This window comes from Coregonus clupeaformis, chromosome 10, assembly GCF_020615455.1.
Source record: "Coregonus clupeaformis isolate EN_2021a chromosome 10, ASM2061545v1, whole genome shotgun sequence".
NCBI classification, from domain to species: Eukaryota; Metazoa; Chordata; class Actinopteri; order Salmoniformes; family Salmonidae; genus Coregonus; species Coregonus clupeaformis.
In genome coordinates this window covers 38,313,414-38,338,055 of record NC_059201.1, presented here as the reverse complement: position 1 = coordinate 38,338,055, position 24,642 = coordinate 38,313,414, and the positions used below count along the sequence as shown (strand labels likewise).

Below are 24,642 nucleotides of genomic sequence, written 5' to 3'. Positions count from 1 at the left end.
GTCTGCACTTCATAGCCATTGTATAATTTCAAGTCCAAAGTGCTGGAGTAGGGAGCCAAAGCAAAAAATAAAATGTCACTGTCCCAATACTTTTGGAGCTCACTGTATCTGTGTAATGTTCTTACTGAAAGGAAATCTTTTGGAAATTAAAATAGAAAAGGAACCAATTTTGGGGATCGTTCCACATTCTATTGAATTGTATCCCTTAGTTAGTGTGCTGTGTGCATATCTCAGGGTGCCCATATAAAGGCAGGCATAAAGAGGATATAAAGATTCTGTAAGTGAACAAAACACGACAGCAGGATCACATGTGGGTTGTCAGTGAATGGTGGTAAATATATTTGTTCATGAGAACCAACATTAAAAACGTATCCACAACATTATGAACATCTTGCTGTAAGGTTGTGAACACGTAAATGTGAGCTACTATATTTGCTATCAAATATAATATTTTAATATGAAAAATAGGCTACTTTACTTTACTTATAACTTTATTGTGGGAAAAGTAACCTCAAAGCTGCTTCAATACATCTTACAGTGGTAAGGTTCATGCTTTGTTGAAATTGTCAAGACTCCGTAGAATTTTATTGACAGATAAAATTACATTTTCAGGTATTTATCAGATTTAGCAATTACAGAAGTACTCTTGAGCTTCATTGTTGATTGGTTGTGTATTTCTTTGATATGAACTGGAGTTAAGGTAGGTTGATTTGCAGCTGTGCTCCAGTACTCAGTGCGGCTGCGGCTGGGCTAGGTCACACACCTGGGCAGAGAGGTTAGGAGAGGTGAAACTTGGCAATTGTGCAAACTAGTCACACCAGAAAAAACGAGGCCTTCGTTTTAAATGTATTGGTATAAAACAATTCCATATACAGTACATTCGAAAGTATTCAGACCCCTTGACTTTTTCCACATTTTGTTACGTTACAGCCTTATTCTAAAATGTATTAAATAATTTTTGTATTAAATAAACTTTTTCCCTCATCAATCTACACACAATACCCAATAATAACAAAGCAAAAACAGGTTTTTAGAAGATTTTGCTCATTTATTAAAAATAAGAAACAGAAATACCTTATTTACATAAGTATTCAGACCCTAAGAGACTCGAAATTGAGCTCAGGTGCACCTGAGTCCACCTGTGGTAAATTACATTGATTGGACATGATTTGGAAAGGCACAAACCTGTCTATATAAGGTCCCACAGTTGACAGTGCATGTCAGAGCAAAAACCAAGCCATGAGGTCGAAGGAATTGTCCGTAGAGCTCCGAGACAGGATTGTGTCGAGGCACAGATCTGGGGGAGGGTACCAAAACATTTCTACAGCATTGAAGGTCCCCAAGAACACAGTGGCCTCCATCATTCTTAAATGGAAGAAGTTTGGAACCCCCAAGACTCTTCCTAGAGCTGGCCGCCCGGCCAAACTGAGCAATCGGGGGAGAAGGGCCTTGGTCAGGGAGCTACAGAGTTCCTCTGTGGAGATGAGAGAACCTTCCAGAAGGACAACCATCTCTGCAGCACTCCACCAATCAGTCTTTATGGTAGATTGGCCAGACGGAAGCCACTCCTCAGTAAAGGGCACATGACAGCCCGTTTGGAGTATGCCAAAATGCACCTAAAGACTCTCAGACCTTGAGAAACTAGATTCTCTGGTCTGATGAAACCAAGATTGACCTCTTTGGCCTGAATGCCAACCGTCACGTCCGGAGGAAACCTGGCAACATCCCTACGGTGAAGCATGGTGATGGCAGCATCATGAAGTGGGGATGTTTTTCAGCGGCAGGGACTGGGAGACTAGACAGGATCGAGGCAAAGATGAACGGAGCAAAGTACAGAGAGATCCTTGATGAAAACATGCTCCAGAGTGCTCAGGACCTCAGATTGGGGCAAAGGTTTACCTTCCAACAGGACAACGACCCTAAGAACACAGCCAAGACAAGGCAGGCGTGGCTTCGGGCCAAGTCTCTGAATGTCCTTGAGTGGCCCAGCCAGAGCCCGGACTTGAACCCGATCTAACATCTCTGGAGAGACCTGAAAATAGCTGTGCAGCAACGCTCCCCATCCAACCTGACAGAGCTTGAGAGGATCTGCAGAGAAGAATGGGAGAAACTCCCCAAATACAGGTGTGCCAAGCTTGTAGCGTCATACCCAAGAAGACTCGAGGCTGTAATCGCTGCCAAAGGTGCTTCAACAAAGTACTGAGTAAAGGGTCTGAATACTTATGTAAATGTGATATTTACGTTTTTGCTTTGTCATTGTGGGGTATTGTGTGTAGATTGATGAGGGAGAAAAAACTATTTTATCAATTTTAGAATAAGGCTGTAACGTAACAACTTCCTGCCATCCAGGACCTCTGTACCAGGCGGTGTCAGAGGAAGGCCCTCAAAATTGTCAAAGACTCCAGCCACCCTAGTCATAGACTGTTCTCTCTGCTACCGCACGGCAAGCGGTACCGGAGTGCCAAGTCTAGGTCCAAAAGACTTCTCAACAGCTTCTACCCCCAAGCCATAAGACTCCTGAACAGCTAATCATGGCTATCCTGACTATTTGCACTGCCCCCCACCCCCACCCCCACCCCATATTTTTACGCTGCTGCTACTCTGTTAATTATTTATGCATAGTCACTTTAACTCTACCCACATGTACATATTACTTCAACTACCTCAACTAGCCGGTGCCCTCACACATTGACTCTGCACCGGTACCCCCCTGTATATATAGCCTCCCTACTGTTATTTTATATTACTTCTGCTCTTCTTTTCTCAACACTTTTTTGTTGTTGTTTTATTTTACTTTTTTATAAAAAATAAATGCACTGTTGATTAAGGGCTGTAAGTAAGCATTTCACTGTAATGTCTGCACCTGTTGTATTCGGCGCATGTGGCCAATAAAATGTGATTGGATTTGATTGGATTTCTATGCCAATGATTCTAATTTAGATGTTCATCGGTTGGGACATAGGGAAAAGTAATTGTTGATATTATGGAATTGTTCACTTTCTGTTGGTCCATGAGTGGTACTTTATTCTGAATATATACATCTTTGTGTAGCATCCCCTTTACTGCAAAGCAATAGCAGTAAATCCCTGATGAGGGCTATCGCTGGTGGGGTAAGTTTCTCAAAACCAAGTGAAATTATTTAAAAAGTGTCTGGACACTTCTACAGCATACCTCAATACACGTTTTGAATTAGGAGTAAAAAGTGTTATGTATACAAACTTCAAAGGATGATGTTTTTTATTGTTTTATTTTGTGTGTTAATAGTGTATGAAACAGTCATCTCTTAAGTGACAAATACAGACAAAGCCTTCCGAGCAATCAAGTGGATATAAAGCTTATTTCTTATTTGGGGAAAACTTCTGACATAATGTCATTACATATACATTGAACATCATCTCCTCTCTTCATTACAAGTGTGTGTGTGTGTGTGGCTCGCTCTCTGATAGGCCTGGTGCGTGGCTGTGTGTTGTCACGTAGGGGTGTTACCCAGGCGACACTTGGCCATGTTAGTTCAGTTGCTCCCCTGTTCTCTGACAGATGCAGAAAGGGAAAAGAAAGCAGTTTTGCCGACCCTCAGCTAACACTCGAAACATCACATCACAAATACACAACCTCTCAAGATGACCCCATTGGCACTGGTATGGACAACGGTGTGTTTGTGGACAACAGGTAAGGACCCCAATATTCTCTCTACCTACGGTCAACAAGTTATTTTCTGTTGAGGCCTCAGGAACAGCGTTAGGCCTACCTTGACAACTAGTGAGAGTCAGAATGTGAAGTGTATGTGCTGTTGTTATTTGCTTATCATTCCATTTAGGTAAAGGTTGTTATTTCTATCTAGTCTTGTGCATTTTTGCAAGAAGGTTTCACACAAGGAAAGGTTAAGAGAGTTAGAGGAGCGTTGATGAGGCCCCAGTGTTTTCTTTGTATGAAGTCCTTTAAAATATTTCAGTGATTAGAGTGATATGTTGTTTTAGTGATGATCGGATAAACCTAAAGAAAAACAGTAGGCCGGAGCCAAAATGCACAGACCCTCAATAATTGTCATATCTCCAAAACATGACAGACATTCAAAGACAACCAAGAGCTATTCTTAAATCCAACGAGAGCTCTGCAGTTAAGATATTTATACATATTTCTGTGATGCATTACATATAAAGAAGCGAAGCGAAACAGTTCAGCATTGTCTCGCGCAACGTTTGCTTCATAATGTCACCTTTATAGATAAGTCTCTCTTCTAACCTTTTTGTTGTGTTGCTACATGTCATGGTTCCAAGGTGCCATAATTTAACATTTCCATTCTTGCAAAATGATTGGTTTAAACATAGTGTTTGTGTCTGTATCCTTCCACAACCACAGGTTTTTTGCTTCATTTTAGATGGAGCAATCTCAACCCTTCTTTAACTCGTTCTATCTCGCTTGATGTATTTCTGGTATAATTTACCTGTTGTAAATAAACAGGTTTCCACAACACTGTTGAAAGCACAATAATGTATTTACAGTGAAGCACAAGCAGACAAAGTTTCAATCCTGTACATTTTTTGTCAGGTGAAAATATTGTAAGAGCATACCAGTGTTACGGACATCCGTCATGTCTTCTTATCATTGTGATCTCTGTCCATGTCCAGCATGCACAAATGACAATAGGACCTTATTCCATCAATATTGTTTATGTCTTCTTTGATGTGGCGACAGTTTGTCCATCCAAACTAAACCCCCATTCACTTCACCTTTCCCAGTGTACAGCCTGATACCAACCGAGTCCCACTTCGTCCGCTACCCCCCGATCAACGATACAGAGGTCCTCACCTGTGAGTGTTCAAGCCGCTCCTGCCAGACGGTCTTTTGGTTCCGCACTTTCCACAACAACTCCGGCTTCCAGTTCCTTCTTAGCCTCAACAATGCTGACCGGACCAGCCACGGACCCAATCTGGATAAACACCGGTTCAAGGCCAGTAAGCGTGACAGGGGGATTTTCACACTGCGCATCATTAAGATAAGGGCAGAGGACGCAGGGTTGTACTCTTGTATGCTCCAGAACCAGAAAGAGAACGAGCTGTGGAGGCCAGGAGTTCTTCTCAGACCTGGAGGTGAGAGGAAGCCATTACCCTGCACGGCACTGACACTTCCCATTTTTCCTATGACTGATTAGAGATGAGAAGATTTCCTGATTAAACCAGAATTCCTACATTTCCCTCATAGAACCAGTTACACAACTGTGTAACGCACTCACTCACATCTGCTGTATTATATTTTGAATGGCCCGAGAACACAGCAATTTCCGGATTTTCCATGTTCTTCCGAAATAGTTGAACCTTTGATTCAGATTTCGCTGTGTCCCTTCACAGAGCTGGGTTGGAATTAATTACAAAATGTTGTGAAGTCAGGACGTCAGTGCAGAATTCAGCCTTGATGTAGAAAAGAAAAGCAATTAGAAGTTTCCCTTGCGGCAGTTGCAGATCTTGTGTTACCATCTTTAAGCTTCTTCATCTGTCCAAATCTCTCTACATTATGTTTTGTGTATTTTGTCTCCCTCACAGTGTGTCTTATATCCATCACGTTGTGCATTTTTGTCACCCACCAGAGACTCGCCCAACATTAACCCCTGTCACGAAGCCCAAGCCCCAGGGCATCCCAAGAGGCCGCTGCACCAAAAGCAACTATGAAACCCCAAAAGGTGAGTTTCATAACTTTAACAAGTCTGTCTCATAAGTTGTTTGTTGTCTGTGTAACAAGTTGAATGTGTTACAGGTTACTTTTTGTGTATCTAGTTATGTTAATACTTTACAACTGGTTGAATGTTGTGTTGCAAGCTGCTTAAACACTGTAACAGGATGTTGTATTGGGTTCCAGGCTGTGGCTCCAAGGTTCTGTGGCCGTTGGTTGGAGTACTCCTGACCTTGGCTGTGGCTTTGATCTACACACTGTACTACTTCAGCCGTGAGTGTCTTCTCTCCTTCCTTACCTGCCGATTAAGCAATATAGCAGAATCACCCAGCTCCAGTGCTGTTTGTAATTAGAATTGTCAATTGTCAAAGACGCTACTCACGCAGGGCCTAATCCTTACTTGAGATGCACATGCTTAACTCTCGTGTAAACTGTGTATTGACGTCAATGGAATATTTGCCGGAAAACTTGAGTTACGTGGATATCAAATTAGGAATCCAGCCCGAATAGCCACAAACAAATTTTAATCTGCAACATTTCACATTTCACAAAGCAACGACAATAAAATGCATTATTTTGGGAGTAAGCAACAATATCGTAATTTATGCATTCTGTGTGGGATATTAGTGTACCTGCTCCTCCTATGGGGTTGAATCGGGGAGGCTGTAATGTATTCATGTTTATGACTGTTACTATGCTGTTGTTCTGAATTAGTTTTGTGTGTGTGTGTTACAGGACTACCCAAAAAGTGTCGACATCAGTTTGCCAAGTAAGTTCCATGTGTAAACTTTGCATCCCTGTGATTTTATCCTCTCCTCCTCTCCCCTTTTCTCACAACACAATAAAATATCTCTCCCTGCTTCTGTATCAATCTCTGACTTACTCTTTGGCTCTTTGATCTGAGCCTGTACTCATAAAGCGTCTGAGAGTAGGATCAGTTTTGCCTTTTAGATCACAATGAATACGATTGCATGGGCAAGGGGGACCAGGATCCTAGACAAGATACTCTGAGACATTTTGTCAATATGGGCCCTGGTCACGCTTCTAATCTCTAATTTTCTGTGATCGATCTGACTTTCTCTATAATTGACACAATATTTGTCCCTGTATTCATCTCTGTGTATTTCACTCTCTTTGACTGTTTGTATCTGCCTCACAGGAAAAGACCATTGAAGTAAGTCAGAGAGCCCACACTGCAGACTCTGAGACAGTGCTGTATGTGTCCTTGGACCTCCTTCGAGGAATCCAATTGGACTGAACCTGAAGACAGTTTTATTAGCATCTCACTTTTCTATTCTTTGTTCATTACAGCAATGAACTTGCCTGAAAATCCAACTGTCTAAAAGGAAACTCTTAGGATTCTGTCCACAATGTTAATGTCTTTGGCTTTGGTTTTCTAATTATGTGGACGTGTCTAATATACCACATTTTTATGAACAGGTATTACTCTCTTACAGTGGGGAAAAAAAGTATTTAGTCAGCCACCAATTGTGCAAGTTCTCCCACTTAAAAAGATGAGAGAGGCCTGTAATTTTCATCATAGGTACACGTCAACTATGACAGACAAAATGAGAATTTTTTTTCCAGAAAATCACATTGTAGGATTTTTAATGAACTTATTTGCAAATTATGGTGGAAAATAAGTATTTGGTCAATAACAAAAGTTTCTCAATACTTTGTTATATACCCTTTGTTGGCAATGACACAGGTCAAACGTTTTCTGTAAGTCTTCACAAGGTTTTCACACATTGTTGCTGGTATTTTGGCCCATTCCTCCATGCAGATCTCCTCTAGAGCAGTGATGTTTTGGGGCTGTCGCTGGGCAACACAGACTTTCAACTCCCTCCAAAGATTTTCTATGGGGTTGAGATCTGGAGACTGGCTAGGCCACTCCAGGACCTTGAAATGCTTCTTACGAAGCCACTCCTTCGTTGCCCGGCGGTGTGTTTGGGATCATTGTCATGCTGAAAGACCCAGCCACGTTTCATCTTCAATGCCCTTGCTGATGGAAGGAGGTTTTCACTCAAAATCTCATGATATATGGCCCCATTCATTCTTTCCTTTACACGGATCAGTCGTCCTGGTCCCTTTGCAGAAAAACAGCCCCAAAGCATGATGTTTCCACCCCCATGCTTCACAGTAGGTATGGTGTTCTTGGATGCAACTCAGCATTCTTTGTCCTCCAAACACGACAAGTTGAGTTTTTACCAAAAAGTTCTATTTTGGTTTCATCTGACCATATGACATTCTCCCAATCCTCTTCTGGATCATCCAAATGCACTCTAGCAAACTTCAGACGGGCCTGGACATGTACTGGCTTAAGCAGGGGGACACGTCTGGCACTGCAGGATTTGAGTCCCTGGCGGCGTAGTGTGTTACTGATGGTAGGCTTTGTTACTTTGGTCCCAGCTCTCTGCAGGTCATTCACTAGGTCCCCCCGTGTGGTTCTGGGATTTTTGCTCACTGTTCTTGTGATCATTTTGACCCAGCGGGGTGAGATCTTGCGTGGAGCCCCAGATCGAGGGAGATTATCAGTGGTCTTGTATGTCTTCCATTTCCTAATAATTGCTCCCACAGTTGATTTCTTCAAACCAAGCTGCTTACCTATTGCAGATTCAGTCTTCCCAGCCTGGTGCAGGTCTACAATTTTGTTTCTGGTGTCCTTTGACAGCTCTTTGGTCTTGGCCATAGTGGAGTTTGGAGTGTGACTGTTTGAGGTTGTGGACAGGTGTCTTTTATACTGATAACAAGTTCAAACAGGTGCCATTAATACAGGTAACGAGTGGAGGACAGAGGAGCCTCTTAAAGAAGAAGTTACAGGTCTGTGAGAGCCAGAAATCTTGCTTGTTTGTAGGTGACCAAATACTTATTTTCCACCATAATTTGCAAATAAATTCATAAAAAATCCTACAATGTGATTTTCTGGATTTTTTTTACTCAATTTGTCTGTCATAGTTGACGTGTACCTATGATGAAAATTACAGGCCTCTCTCATCTTTTTAAGTGAGAGAACTTGCACAATTGGTGGCTGACTAAATACTTTTTTTCCCCACTGTATGTGCTAGTATAGCACAAATGCAGCTTGTAATAGATAAATAAAAATACATTACCTGTAAATACGTGCACACTGTATTTCCATTGTTTTGTGTTTACCATGAATTGCCACCTGGAACAACAATACCATGGTTTGCCTATTGATATTTGGCAAAACTGTACTTTCAATAGAGTCAAAGCAATATGAAGCATTGTATTCTGGTTCAGTAGCCTAATGTGATTATCGTATGTGTCCATCATGTGTTGATGAATAAAATCATTTTTTGTATAATTCATTACTTAATGTCCATGTACTTTCATCTTATCATAGGGACCAGAGAGAAGTGTGTGTGTGTGTGTGTGTGTGTGTGTGTGTGTGTGTGCGTGTGTGGTATTTCCTTGTTTAACTGTTGAGTGGGAGACTTTTAATCTGCGTTTAAACACAGAAACATAATCAAGCCTTCTCCCCACCATTTCACTTCATATTGCATTGGACAGAGTGGAGAGACATGTAACACTCTATATACAAACTGTCTTTATTGATGTCAACCACAATATTAGTCTATATATAATAAACACATAACGATAACGCTTGTTTGAAACAGCATGCACACCTGCAGCATTTTAATGGGGGGATAAAAACATCTGTCTTCCGTGGTTCTTCAGGTCTCAGTGAGTGAACAAGACCCTTTCCTGTGTGACAGAGAAAGAGAGGGAACGAGACAGAGAGAGGAGAGAGCGAGCGCTGTGCACATTGAGATGCTATCACTCTCTCTCTCTTTGTTCTTTCAACTTTGAGCCCCTCTTCTTGACGCTGAAACAAAACAACCGCAGAGCGACCACAGACCCCGCCACAGGCAGAGACAGAAAGAGAGAGAGAGAGGGAGAGAGAGAGGGAGGAAAAGAGAGAAAACACTGTCGTCAGACATTACAAAACCCTCAACTTTATTAAAACTCCCATTGTGTTGTGTCTCACATGCTTTATTTAATTTGATGTTGTATCATGACAAAATAAATGGGAAAAGTTGACTGCAGTGGTTGAGATGGTGGAAGAGAAGTGGGCTTTAGAAAAGTACACATAGAATTGCAGTTTATAGTTACATGTTATTTTACTGAGTTTTTACCTAATCACTTTGTAATAATTCGGGTAACGTGGGGTAACTAGCCACCTGGGGTAACCCATTTTTCCCCCAACACATTCCCTGGCTGCCACTACTCTTTGCTCAACTAAAAATGTTATCTGTCTCATCTACATTTTTTAAGTCACTCTTAGGTAAGTTTATCAAAAAAAAATTCATTTAGAAAAAGTTACACTACCGTTCAAAAGTTTGGGGTCACTTAGAAATGTCCTTGTTATCAAAAGAAAAGCAATTTATTGTCCATTAAAATAACATGAAATTGATCAGAAATACAGTGTAGACATTGTTAATGTTGTAAATGGCTATTGTAGCTGGAAACTGCTGATTTTTTATGGAATATCTACATAGGTGTACAGAGGCCCATTATCAGCAACCATCAGTCCTGTGTTCCAATGGTACGTTGTGTTTGCTAATCCAAATGTATCATTTTAAAAGGCTAATTGATCATTAGAAAACCATTTTGCAATTACTGGCCTTCTTGAGACTAGTTGAGTATCTGGAGCATCAGCAATTGTGGGTTCGATTACAGACTCAAAATGGCCAGAAAAAGAACTTTCTTCTGAAACTCGTCAGTCTATTCTTGTTCTGAAAACAATGATAAACTTGGATTAGCAAACACAACGTACCATTGGAACACAGGACTGATGGTTGCTTATAATGGGCCTCTGTACACCTACGTAGATATTCCATAAAAAATTAGCCGTTTCCAGCTACAATAGCCATTTACAACATTAACAATGTCTACACTGTATTTCTGATCAATTTGATGTTATTTAAATGGACAAAAAAATTGCTTTTCTTTCGAAAACAAGGACATTTCTAAGTGACCCCAAACTTTTGAATGGTAGTGTATATATATAATCTGATTAAGTTAGATCTATAAACTTTTGTATATATATATAGTATATACCATTAGGGGAGCCTAAAGATAAATAATCCACTTGTTTAGAGATCTACATTTTTATCAGTTTTTAATAAAGCAGTTAAATCTAAGGTGAGAGTGTTGGGGGTAACTGTTCTTGCTCTGCATATCAACATGTTCCGATTTATTGCACATGTTCACAACAGCCATTACATCTATCTGGAAGGGTATTTGGCTATCCTAAAGAGAGATGTACTGAACGTGTAATATACATATTTTTTTAAATACAAAGAAGAGTAATAACTTGAGAAGGAATATAATAATAATAAGTCATTTAGCAGACACTCTTATCCAGAGCAATTAGGGTTATGCGCCTTGCTCAAGGGCACATCAACAGATTTTTCACCTAGTTGGCTCGGGGATTAGAACCAGCAACCTTTCGGTTACTGGCACAAAGCTCTTAACCACTAAGCTACCTGCCGCCCCATATATATATCAATGATTGTTACGGAAGCATATACAGTAAAAACTATCATTGAAAAGTAATCCTGTGTTTTAATCTATGGTTTCTGTTTGAGCATAGTAGAAAGAATGTATATCACTTTTATAAATATCCACTTGAACAAACACACATTAGTCTATCAATGTAATAACGATTATATGAAAAACAATAGTACTCCTAAAATTCTTCTTCTCTTTTATGTTTTTGAAAGATAATTGAAGAGAAAATGAAACAACCAAACAAAGATATTTATGATAAAAACAATAGTACCATATTTTAGTTAAAAATGTATATGTTTAATCCTTTGCACAAAATATAACATAAGTATTGTTGAAGATATTGTTGCTTATCTTTCTGCTAGTCTCATAACGTTTAGTATTTGTAGTCTCAGTTGTAGATTGTCCTTCTGACAGTAGCCATAATAGTCAACTTGGGCACATCCATTTCTGTTACTTTTTCTATTGTTACACCAAAGGGCAATCTACAGCAATGGCAAGAACCACATTTATTTACATTTTTCTTTGTTTGGTGTTCCCCCTATCATGTGCACATAGCCTACATCACAGTCCAAGTGCATATTTGGTAAAATACTTTACAGAACGTTTTTCATGTATGATCACTCGGCCATGGCTTGGTTATGTACTGTACGAAACATTGAAGTATAGTTGACTATACACAGTGATTAATTAAACAACGCTAGACAAAACATTACACAAAACATTTTAATGAAGTGCTGTATACAGTTTACATTTACATTTTAGTCCTAAACAAACACAGACAAAGCATTAGCAAAACTTAACGCATAAAGTTAACACATCAATCTTTAGAAATAACAGAAACTAGGTCAACCATGATAATAGATAGCTCTCTCAGACAGATTAAACTGTGAACAAATGATGTTGAAGACTAAATATTTCAAATCTGCATCTTGAAAGGCCTCAATGTCATTGCCATCAGCATTCCCAATTAGAAACCCCTTACCAAAATGTATTTAACTATTGTACTCTTATTTAATTTACAATGGACTGATAATATACTTGATCACTATTGTCTTACACATTATCCTATTGTCTTTCATATTGTCCTATTGTCTTACACATTATCCTATTGTCTTTCATATTGTCCTATTGTCTTTCATATTGTCCTATTGTCTTACACATCATCCTATTGTCTTACACATTATCCTATTGTCTTTCATATTGTCCTACTGTCTTTCATATTGTTCTATTGTCTTACACATTGTCTTATTGTCTTACAAATTGTCCTATTGTCTTACACATGGCCAATTCCATATAATTTTTAGTTTGGTTACACATCTGCGAGTGTATACTGGCATAGGTGCATGTACGTGTGTACATAGGCTGACAGTATGTGTCTTTCAGATTGCAGGCCTGTATAGGACAAAGGCAAAGCAGCTAGCAAGCTACTGCTCAGTGTCAGCTGTCACGGGTAGCCTAGCTGTTTGGAGAAGGAGGTGCTTTCTGTATCCATAAGTGTCCAGATATCCGTGTCCTTTGAATTGTTTGAATCCTTCTCGACCGTAATGTGATTTGTGGATTCAAATAAGGTATTTAAAATCTGTCTGTCTCTGTTTGTCTAGTCAGCCATTGCTACTTACTGTATGCTGAGTTCACCCAACTGTAGCTTCTCCGTCTCTTCCCTTTCCACAATCCATAGTGCCCCTATAAGGGCAAGGGAAATGATCCTAATACTGCTTTTGTTGCATCTCAAATTACGGGAGCCTTCTTCTGACTACATGTGAATGGCACGTTACTCACACTCTCCATTTGTCTAATGTGGTGCTTGGTGCTAAATGTTCAGGGAACTCTCTCTCTCACTGGCATCCCCCGGTCACCCCCCTCCCAACCCCCACACACACACTGCTTGGGGTCGGAGAGCCCTCGGTGTGACTAAGACAGGGAAGCCCAGGTGGGGGTAGAGAGAAAGCACCATGGAGGGTTAGGTGAGTCAATGCCGATACAGAGGAATGGAAACTGGCTAACTGTCAGGGCCCCTCTGTCTCTGTTTGACTTGCTCTTCCTGGACACCCACCTTCTAACTACAGAACACACCAACACAATCCCCCCTGCTGACTGAAAAGGTTATGAGTTATTGTCTCACTTAGTACACAGTATTAGGCAATGGCATTCAACATGACATTCAGATTTGTGTTACTATAGGATAATCTAAAGTAAGTAAAAGTGCTCTTTTTTTCCAAAGTAAAGGAAGGGCATGAGGTGACACAACGTTATTGCAACATGAACAAGATGAGAGGAGCACTTCATCTATAAAATGGAAACTCAAATGGAACAGTTTTTACGCCCACAGCCGCAGGTCTAGTGAAGATTGCTTAATATTGAAGATACAGTGCATTCGGAAAGTATTCAGACACCTTGACTGTTTCCACATTTTGTTACATTACAGCCTTATTCTAACATGGATTAAACTGTTTTTTCCCCCTCATCAATCTAATAATAATAATAATATGCCATTTAGCAGACGCTTTTATCCAAAGCGACTTACAGTCATCCGTGCATAAATTTTTACATATGGGTGGTCCCGGGGATTGAACCCACTACCCTGGCGTTACAAGCGCCATGCTCTATCAATTAAGCTACAAAGGATCTACACACAATACCCCATAATGACAAAGCAAAAACAGGCTTTTAGAAATTGATGCAAATGTATTAAAAATAAAACACTGAAATGTCACATTTATATAAGTATTCAGACCCTTTACTCAGTACTTTGTTGAAGCACCTTTGGCAGCGATTACAGCCTTGAGTGTTCTTGGGTATGACGCTACAAGCTTGGCACACCTGTATTTGGGGAGTTTCTCCCATTCTTCTCTGCAGATCCTCTGAAGCTCTGTCAGGTTGGATAGGGAGCGTCGCTGCACAGCTTTTTTCAAGTCTCTCCAGAGATGTTCGATCGGGTTCAAGTCCAGGCTCTGGCTGGGCCACTCAAGGACATTCAGAGACTTGTCCCGAAGCCACTCCTATGTTGTCTTGGTTGTGTGCTTAGGGTTGTTGTCCTGTTGGAAGGTGAACCTTCGCCCCAGTCTGAGGTCCTGAGCGCGTTTTCATCAAGTATCTCTCTGTACTTTAATCCGTTCATCTTTCCCTCGATACAGACTATTCTCCCAGTCCCTGCTGCTGAGAAACATCCCCACAGTATGATGCTGCCACCACCATGCTTCACCATAGGGATGGTGCCAGGTTTCCTCCAGACATGACTCTTGGCATTCAGGCCAAAGAGTTCAATCCTGGGTTCATCAGACCAGAGAATCTAGTTTCTCATGGTCTGAGAGGCCTTTAGGTGCCTTTTGGCAAACTCCAAGTGGGCTGTCATGTGCCTTTTACTGAGGAGTGGCTTCCGTCTGGCCACTCTACCATAAAGGCCTGATTGGTGGAGTGCTGCAGAGATGGTTGTCCTTCTGGAAGGTTCTCTCATCTCCACAGAGAAACTCTGTAGCTCTGTCAGAGTGACCATCGGGTTCTTGGTCACCTCCCTGACCAAGGCCCTTCTCCCCCGATTGCTCAGTTTGGCTGGGCGGCCAGCTCTAGGTGGTTACAAACTTCTTCCATTTAAGAATGATGGAGGCCACTGTGTTCTTGGGGACCTTCAATGCTGCAGAAATGTTTTGGTACCCTCCCCCTGATCTGTGTCTCGAAACAATCCTGTCTCGGCGCTCTACGGACAATTCCTTCGACCTCATGGCTTGGTTTTTGCTCTGATATGCATTGTCAACTGTGGGACCTTATAAAATAATGTCCAATCAATTGAATTTACCACACGTGGACTCCAATCAAGTTGTATAAACATCTCAAGGATGATCAATGGAAACAGGATGCACCTGAGCTCAAGTTCGAGTCTCATAGCAAAGGGTCTGAATACTTATGTAAATAAGGTATTTCTGTTTCTTATTTTTAATACATTTGCCAAATTTTCTAAAAACCTATTTTTGCTTTGTCATTATGGGGTATTGTGTGTAGATTGATAAGGGGAAAAAAGTATTTAATCAATTTTAGAATAAGGCTGTAACGTAACAAAATGTGGAGAAAGTCAAGGGGTCGGAATACTTTCCGAATCCACTGTATGTATTGAAGCTAAAGTCATTTTTCCACAATTGTACAGGATGTATAGGCTACAGCGTTGCGCCACAGGTGATGTCACTTGGCTGATCGCATGAGTTGGTGTCTGTAGCTTACACTCTTCCGGTAAGGCTATCTTTGAGTCAGGACTCTTTCCATAGAATGTACAGAAGCTTCGTTTTACATATCTTAGCTAACGGAAGAGAAACAAACAAGCACAAAGGTGTTAGGAGAAAGGACAGCGGCTTTTCTGAAACAGACCAGTAGAAGACGTCATTGGCTCTGTCCAGCGTGCTGAAACCGTCATGTCCTTGGCTAATTTTTGAGAGGGTAGCCAAACTGCTAATATAATGTGGGCGACACATTCGCCTACGCCAACATATAGGCAAGAGGTGATTATAATAGCCAGTATAGGGCTGGTTAGACTGTAGCGTAATAGCCTATCCATGTTGATACAGTCACATGCGTAAAAGGTGATAAATGAAGTGGATACAGTCTACAATGAGTCTAGGCTACAATTGAGTTGTCTTTTGAAAAATGTCAATGTATCAAAACATTGGGTCCTGCAGGCGGGTTTCCTTGCTCATTTTGTCTCTCATCCTCCTCAAAACCTAGGTTGTCCCCACTGAGTCATCGATACAACAGGTGCAGCCATTCTCATTTCCTCGACTTGAATCATCAATGGAAGTAGGCTAAAGTTAAACGGGCATATTTGTATAACGAACATCCCACTGGGCAGAGACATCAATTCAACCTCTATTCCACGTTGGTTCAACGTGGAAACAACGTTCATTGAACCAGTGTGTGCCCAGTGGGGTGAGTTTGGAGGGTTAAAACTATTATATATTAAGGCATTAATCCTCTCTCTTAAAGCCTCCATTATATCGAAATTATGTCTAAATCCAAACTGGGTTTCCAGCAGGCTACTAAGAGAGACACATCCAATGTTCAAAAAGGGGCTTTTTACCGTTATACAGATTAAAACCAACCATTTCCGGTGGATTGACAATGAAACCCTTTTTAAAGTATGCTCCTTTTAAAATGAAACCATACAGAGTTGGGTACAATTCCAATTTCATCCTCCAGAGGCAGAACAAATATTACAGCAAATAATAAACTCCAATGTACTGATAGAGGAAAGACCAATTTGTATAAGGAAGGTATCATGTTTATGAATGACATTGTAAATTGTAAATAAGGATGGTAAAATTGTCACACAAGCAATTAACAAATGTGTATGGAGATGTATTCTCAATACAAAAGTCTAACCAACTCACGCAGCTCTGCCACAAAAATGGAAGAAGCAATTACTCAAAGAAAAAGGAATGAATGGGTTTGTTTGCCATCAGTGAAAAACCATGCACGGTTTAAAATGACTAGTATAAATCGTAAAATGTAGCAGTTTCACTGAAGGGAGAGAGGTTTGACAACTATGCCGCATAAAATTCAAGATAGTTGGGAACCGATTTTTGAGGGGTTTATGAACGTATATACAAAACAACAATCGACACATCAATCCGTTATTTTCACTTAAACTATTATATAAAATGATCGCCACCAAAATAATGCTCAATATCGGTGGCGTTGAACAGTCAGCCCTTTTGGTACTGTCCTTCAGTGGCTCGCTCTTGGAGTCAGGTCCAGGAATGGTTGTTAAGTCGTAATGTCTGTGTTCAGATGGACCTACAAACAGTACTGTTAGCAGATCTGGAAAAAATAACACCATCAATCAATGGGAAATATGATTATATTCTTAGGTAGAATATTTATTTTTAGGGCAATCTCGGTAGAAATTGTACAAATACAGAAGTTCAAGACCCTCGTAAGACATCACAGTAAAATAGAAGGATGTATTGCAAAAGGAAATTGTAAAAAGGTTTCAAATAGCTGTAAGTAGCAGTAGAATACTTATTGTTGTCCATTAGTTTACTCCAATCAGGGAAGGGTTGGTAGGGTTGGGGAAAAATAATAATACAAATAATAATAATAGGGGGATTAGAAATTATTCAAACAATTAGTTGGATAGAACCCAACATCTATCAATGCGAGTAGGCTGTTGGCATTTTTCGCAAAATTAGATTTTACTTTTGGTGAACTATTTCTTGCATTTAGGGGGCGATATAACCAAACATTTATTCACATCACTCAGTATATTTCATGAATAGGCCTTGTTATTTATGAGCCTTTATAGTTTTAGATTGTTATCTAAATTAATCCAAAAGTTACCCAAATTAATTTTGATTCAATGTTATTTTATTTGCACAAGAGAGGAACCTTAAATTGTCTTATAAGCAGAGCCTCACCCTTCAAAACAAAAATAAAATGTATTTCAATGTTATCTTATCTCAAATCATGTCATTAACATAATATTCGACCTACAATTTATTGACCAGCTGCTTACAAAAGTATTGAGAATCCTCGACAAATGAATAGCCTTTCTTTGAATCTTCTCAGAAGTCTTTCGCAATATTGCAGTAGTTTTTCTTTAAAAAATTTAAAAATAAATATGTTTCAAAAGATCCTAAACTATTTTCAGACACCCAGGTGGCAGTTTATGTTCAAACATTTTAAGGAACTATGGCTGTGTGAAACTATTTCAGGGTTATTTCAGATTTCCAATCTGTTAAAGTCTAGGCTATCTATTAAACTTTGACACCATGCACTGATTTAGGCTGTAGATTATTGAAATATAGGCCTATAGCCTAATTTGGACATGATATAGGCCTTCTACATGATAAATACATTATGTTGCAAAGATAAAATGTAATGTAAATGTAATAATAGTAATACCAGAAAGAAAAAAAAAAAAAAATTGTTAACATTATTTGAAACAAATATTGTCAAGTCTAGATAATAGCCTTTATAATTATAGGCCTACGGATGATATTTTTCGGATATTCTTGCAATAGATGTTTATCAACGGGACAGCACAGAATCTCGTCCTCAAAAGTGCATCTGCTGCTCTTGTTTTACATTCATTTCCCCCGTTGAAAGTTTGACTAGTTTTTGTCGCCACATTGTGTTGTGGGTTAGCGCACAGACCGCGTGCAGTTTGTGTGCAAAGCCAGCCTGTTGTGAGGCGCAGCGCGGATTGGTGGGCTCTAGACCACCTTGGGGTGCACGAGCTTTGTGCAAGACTCCTGCAATGAACCGGTTTAACAGTGATGAAAAATGACTTGGGGCGGGGTTTAAGGTTGTTTTGAGCTCCTCATGATACCGGTTTCTACATCCCAGGATGAAGATCTTGAAAGTATTGCTGTGCCAAAAGACATGAAAATAGTCCAAAGGTGGATGCAGACACTTGTTTTACTGTTATTTTGTCAAGGTAAGTATAGTATAGCCTACGGGTTTATTCCCTTCAGTGTAGGTTGGATAGTTTAAACTAAAGTAATTGATGGATTTCCATGATGTCGCCAGAATACATGCACTCTCATAGGCCTAGTTCATAAGTGTGGCTATATATAATGTTTTAGCTTTATCAATCTGAAATACAATTAGCCTAGGCCTATATGCACAACGTTCTTGGCATTCATGTAGTAAGCTGACTAAATAGGCTACTTTTATTGGAATAAACAATACCATTGTAATAAATAGCAAAGTCTATTTCTATTTTAATTTCCATGTGAAGGGTCATTTAATTTGTGTTGTAGGTTTGTCTCTAGACTGTCTTTTTGTGAACAAAATAGTTTTAGGCTATAAGCTTGTAACCCCATTGAATAATTGATCACGTTTCAGTAATTTCAGTTTTTTAAATACATCTTTAAATAAGAAATGATTTATGTATTTATTTGTTGAATCTCTAATTTTTTCACAAACGCTATCAAAAACTCTCCAACTGAGTTCTCTAACAGAGAAAATGGATGGAGACCGAAACCTAAGGGCAACATGGTGATTTGGTTTCGAGTGAAGGACAACGCTGGAATGGAGTTTATTGCATCGTTTAATTCCAAGGATGGTATTAAGAAAAGCACAGACTTTTTTGACACCAAAGTCTTTTTACATTTTAGTCATTTAGCAGACACTCTTATCCAGAGCGACTTACAGTTAGTGAGTGCATACATTTTTCATACTGGCCCCCCGTGGGAATCAAACCCACAACCCTGGCGTTGCAAGCGCCATGCTCTACCAACTGAGCTACACGGGGTCTTCAGTGGGGACCAGATAAGCAAAGACATCTTGATACTGAAGGCTTTCAAAAAGGCGCAAGATAGTGGCGTCTACAGCTGTGCATCAATCAACAGTAACGTGCTAGTGTATGGTGAAGTAACTCGACTTGCTGGGCCAGGTGAGTAGGCTAGCTAGGCTACATTACATAAATGAATTGTATCAGAATAATCAAGTTCTAGACAACAATGGCAACAATGGTTTTTCAATCAGAGGTTTATTGTAGCCAAGGCTATAGCCTAAATAAGTTTAAAACGGTCTGAAAGTTATCCATGCTAACAACACCTCACTTTTTCCTTTTTCTCTAGCCCCTCCACCTACAACAACCACGACGACGCCACCAATTACCACAGCCATAGAGCTAACCAGATCTACAACTACCAAGTTTTGATTCATCATCATCATCATCAACATTATTCTAATCATCATTGATAGGGTTGTTTTGGATAACCAATGTTAAACTGACTGGGTATTTGCCATTATCCAATGTGGTTGAACAAAAATGTGTTCCCTGTTTGACTTGTGTTTTTGCAGTGGGAAAGAAGGACCCTAGTACATCCTGTGATCTGATCATTTGGGCCCATTTGCTGCTGGCTGTGGCTTCCTCTTCCTCCTCCTCTTCATCACCATATGCCACTGCAACCGTGAGTCCTGCATATGTGTACACCCACTCATATCCTCATGTACCTACGAAACACCCACTTATATACACTCACCTGAAACACTCTTACCCACCAAGCAAAACAAGAGCATTGAACCTAGTTGATGGAAATACACTGTCACCATTACTCAGCTGTAATTTATGGCATTTTTCATACACTTTCTATATTTCAATGTTATAAGTAAATTATATCATTATTATTATTAATACTATATCACTATTCATTATTATTTATTTTTAAATGTTACAATTATTTTTGCTTTAAGTATAAGAGTAAAACGATGCCCACATCATTACAAAAGAAAGTCGGTTTTTACCTCTTTAGTATGGCTAACATATACAGTCAGGTCTGAAATGATTGACACCCTTGATAAAGATGAGCAAAAATGACTGTATAAAATAAATGATTCAAATACTGAGCTATATTGTATGCTACATTTATATTTTGTAAATTCTTTTTTTGTAAAACAATTGGGAAAGTATATTATTTTATACTAATACAATTGCACAGAGAAAGAGATTTTGTTTAACAAGTTTTAAAAAGGTAGGGGTCAAAATTATGGAAAATGATTGTGAGGATAACGACACAGAGCCTTTTTCTAAAATGTTTTATGAGATTGGAGAACATTCATCCATACAGAATCCTTCCAGATCCTTGATATCCTTCGTCTGCACTTCTGGACTGCTCTCTTCAATTCAAACCACATATTTTCAATGGGGTTCAAGTCCAGAGACTGAGATGGCCATTGCAAAATGTTGATTTTGTGGTCAATTAACCTTTTCTTTGTGGATTTTAAGTAGTGGTTGGGGTTATTGTCTTGCTCGAAGATCCACTTGTGGCCAAGTTTCAGCCTCCTGGCAGAGGCAACCAGGTTTTTGGTTAAAATGTCCTGGTAAAGTTTATGATGCCGTTGACCTTAACAAGGGCCCCAGGACCAGTGAAGGCAAAATAGACCCATAACCAAAGATCCACCACCATATTTTACTGTAGGTATGAAGTACTTTTCTGCATGTGTTTGTGTTTTTCAACACCAAACCCACCACTCGTGTGCTTGGCCAAAGAGCTCTATTTTCATGTCATATGTCCATAGCACCGGTTCCAATCCAAGTGCCAATGCCTTTTATCAAAATGCAGGCGGTGCTATGGTCAGATGACATTAAAATAAGAGTTATTTGGCCATGCACACCAGTGCTGGGTTTGGCGTTGTTTCTCTGAGCAATTGTAGTAGTATAAAATAATATCATTTCCCCAAGAAATGTAGCATACAATATAGCTCAGTATTTGTATTATTTATTTTATACAGTCTCTTTATCAAGGGTGCCAATAATTATGGACCAGACTGTTAAGACTCTATTCAATCCGCATCACAGAAGTTCAGATTTACAGCGTGATATCAATTTAAAGGCAATGTTCCCGCTTTAGCGGAGACTGCTTTCATGGTAAACGCTGCATATGTCGGCTCAATCGGAAATGACCATGACATTTCTATTGCGGAATCAGTAACGCTTCATCTTTACAGATTGAATAGAACCCTATGTACTGTTATAATGTACGTAGAAATTAGAGAAGGTCCGCACTTTTGGGAGTTTTCTCCCCCCAAACGACCCAACAGAGTTTGTAGTTAGAAAGACAAGTTTCTCTTATATTTTTCTCTTGTACTCAGGCCAAGAAGGGGAGCACCAGGGAAACAACATCTATAGCCAACAACAAACTAATATATTATTTGGAATATTATGGGTCAGTATTCATAGTAAAGTAATTACAACTATTGCTGAAAAAAACAAGACAGCCCAAAACAACTATATATATAAAAAAATATTGAACAGATTAAAACTTCGACCTGACATTCACAATGTAGTTAGTGATGCTTATGACACAGCTGTTCATTGTCTATTCTTCTCACAGACAAAGATTTCCACTGAGAAAGAGGGAAACAAGATAGTGCAATGTCTCTTTGCTATGAACAATTCAATGGATTCTATTTGATACATTTGAACTGTAACACCTTTTATCTAGTTGAAATAGCCTAATTCTCACTCTTCATTTCATCAACAGACTGGCTTTATGGCAACTTTGTGGATATGATTCATGTCATTACTCTAATAAATGGAGATGTATTGCTTGTAGCTAAGTTTATACGGATGTAATAAGATACTTTTCACTTTCTTACTTTCATGTTCTGTAAATAATACCAAAGACAAGCTCTGCAGTGAATCTTCCATAAAACTAATGTAAAAAAAAAAATGTATGCCTCAAATTGTTGTAATTCTTCCCCATACTATTCAGTTTCGTATATTTGGAAGAAAGTAATATTTTTGGAATACTTGAATGATTGTACCATTGTGTATATACAACATGAGTGTTCCTGTAACTGTAAAGGCATGTTAATGTGAAATTCTCTGTCTCCGTTAATTTATATTACTCATCTCTTACAATCTGAATGATGAGACAGAAATGGTAAAACTACAAAGCTTTTTTATTATAATTTTTTGTTTACAACACTTTAAATCTATTCAAATTCTACTCCACAAGCGTCCAAGGCTGTTGCACTCTAAAAACCACCAATGTCAGAGGAGGGAACAGCATTGTAAAACTAAACAAAATTTAAAAACTACTGAGCTGCTTCGGACAATAGAAAGATTTTCCTAATATTACATGTGAAATCCTTTCTAAAATATATATAAGTATTCCCTTTACTGCAACAAAATATACAGTAAGTTGCCTATACCAAATGACCCTCCTACAAATTATGTATCCTACTACTGTCATTAATTGTTTTTGGCATTTTCTTATTGCCATTTTATTGGCAAAGTACATTTAGGCTACCCCATGTTAGCTACAAAAATTGTGTTTCTGTTTTTCGGTTGTTGAGGCACAAGTAGTTACTACAGACACTTGAATACTGAATACACACAGCAAACCAATTATTTTTCACATATATTTTTATTAAATTAGAATTCCCATTTCCAAAATATCTCTCAAGTTTTGAGTTTGAGACCTGCACCGAAATACTATATGTAGAATTCTGTCATACCAGCTTTTTGAGTAGAAGTGAAAGCCCTTGGGACTGTGTTTTACAGTATACAAACAAAAGCAGTTTACAGAGGTAGTGACCACCCAAGTTTACTTGTAAGTGCACTTTCGGAAACCAATACATTCTTCTACGAGGCAAAGTACACACATATAGACCCTTCTTGATAGATATCGCTTTACAGAAAGTAAATATATAGAATTGCATGAGCTCTCAGATGTATCCGTACCAAGCAGATCATTTCCTGTAAATCCTTTTACACGTTTCAATATTGTAAACTAAGTGTTATCATCAAACTAAGCAGACTATGCTGTATGCTAGTGTCTTATGTTGGCAGTCCACATAACAGAAAACTCGCTTTTCTGTGTAAAACAAGATTGCACAGACATCACAATCCTATATACCCACTATATACTGTTCCTAAACCCAGATCACGCTCACTATTACCCAACATTGTAGCAATGTTGAAGCAACGTCACTGCAACATTGGGGCAATACAGACTGTTAGCTAGGATGGACAGTCAGTCAGGCCACTTGTGGGCAACACCTCCATTTTATTTTCCTCACAGGATTGGACAGATGCTCTCTCTCTTTCTCTCTCTCGCTCTCTCTTTATTTTGCTCTCCTCATCTCAAAGGAAAGAAACCAAAACAAGTACAATCTTCTGTCATGTGCGAAACCAAGCAGGAAAGGCGTTGCACACAGTGTGTGTGTGTGTAAGTGTGTGTGTGGTCATGTTTGTTTTTCATCCAGTATACATTCTCCACCATTTAGAAAAATAGAATCATCGTTCACAGCAGCTCCCTCTAGTGGCGCCTCCATGTGGCAGGGGACATGTAGTGCGCTAGAAACCTGCAATACATAAAAACAGTCAATGTCACAGGAGAAGACAAAGAAATCCTGTACTAAGACACTAAATCAGACTAAATTGTATGTATGCTAGTACTTTAGGGAATATAAGGAATATAGAAGCCTGCATTGTAGCATCACAGTCACATTGTTTCAAGTTGGTTGAGTCTTGTAGGCTACTTTTGAAATCTGTGCTCCTGAGGTACTTGATGGTCAAGTCCTTACCTAGAGGTCTAGCTCTTGCCACCCTTAGTTTTGGATCCTGGCACTACGTCTGAACTCAGCTTTCCAGACAGGTGGTCTATGGCTGATGGGTCCTCCTCCTGTTGTTTCTGAGACCAAAGGTCAAGTCAATTAGCGGACATTTATATCATATCACATGAATATGGGCATGTATCTCAAATGATTATTAGGATCTAATTTCATTCAGGTTTTCTCAAGGTATAGTTTTCTTACCTTTGACTTAGACCGTGACTTGCTGTTGCTCTGCAATAAACAAAATTGACACCTTGTTCAGTGTGGATACAACTTCAGGGAGCGCTATGGTAAAGTGATACGGGAGACTTGTAATACATCTCGATAAGACTAGAGGGCACTGTAAGACAATCAACAACCATATCTGTTTCTCCATAACCAGAG

General features: G+C 39.3%; 2 protein-coding genes across 21 annotated transcripts in view; one reads left to right on the top strand and one right to left on the bottom strand.

Annotated features, from left to right (window-relative positions):
- Nucleotides 1-3,536: 3,536 nt before the first annotated feature.
- On the top strand, nucleotides 3,537-7,131 carry LOC121575998 (T-cell surface glycoprotein CD8 beta chain-like). Its single transcript, XM_041889298.1, has 6 exons — nucleotides 3,537-3,669; nucleotides 4,740-5,090; nucleotides 5,585-5,677; nucleotides 5,854-5,940; nucleotides 6,403-6,436; nucleotides 6,827-7,131. Exons 1-6 carry the CDS (start codon nucleotides 3,621-3,623, stop codon nucleotides 6,843-6,845), a joined length of 633 nt encoding a protein of 210 aa, XP_041745232.1. The 5' UTR covers nucleotides 3,537-3,620; the 3' UTR covers nucleotides 6,846-7,131.
- A 15,447-nt stretch (nucleotides 7,132-22,578) lies between these two features.
- The window catches only part of LOC121575511 (calpastatin), a 73,442-nt gene continuing 71,378 nt past the window's right edge, over nucleotides 22,579-24,642 (bottom strand). For all 20 annotated transcript variants that reach the window (XM_041888641.2, XM_045223004.1, XM_045223003.1 and 17 more), the window contains 3 exons: nucleotides 24,460-24,489; nucleotides 24,229-24,335; nucleotides 22,579-24,006 (listed from right to left, as the gene is read on the bottom strand). In XM_041888641.2, the coding sequence (XP_041744575.1) occupies nucleotides 24,237-24,335; nucleotides 24,460-24,489 (129 nt within the window). In that variant the 3' untranslated portion in view covers nucleotides 22,579-24,006; nucleotides 24,229-24,236. The remainder of the gene's footprint in view (nucleotides 24,007-24,228; nucleotides 24,336-24,459; nucleotides 24,490-24,642) is intronic.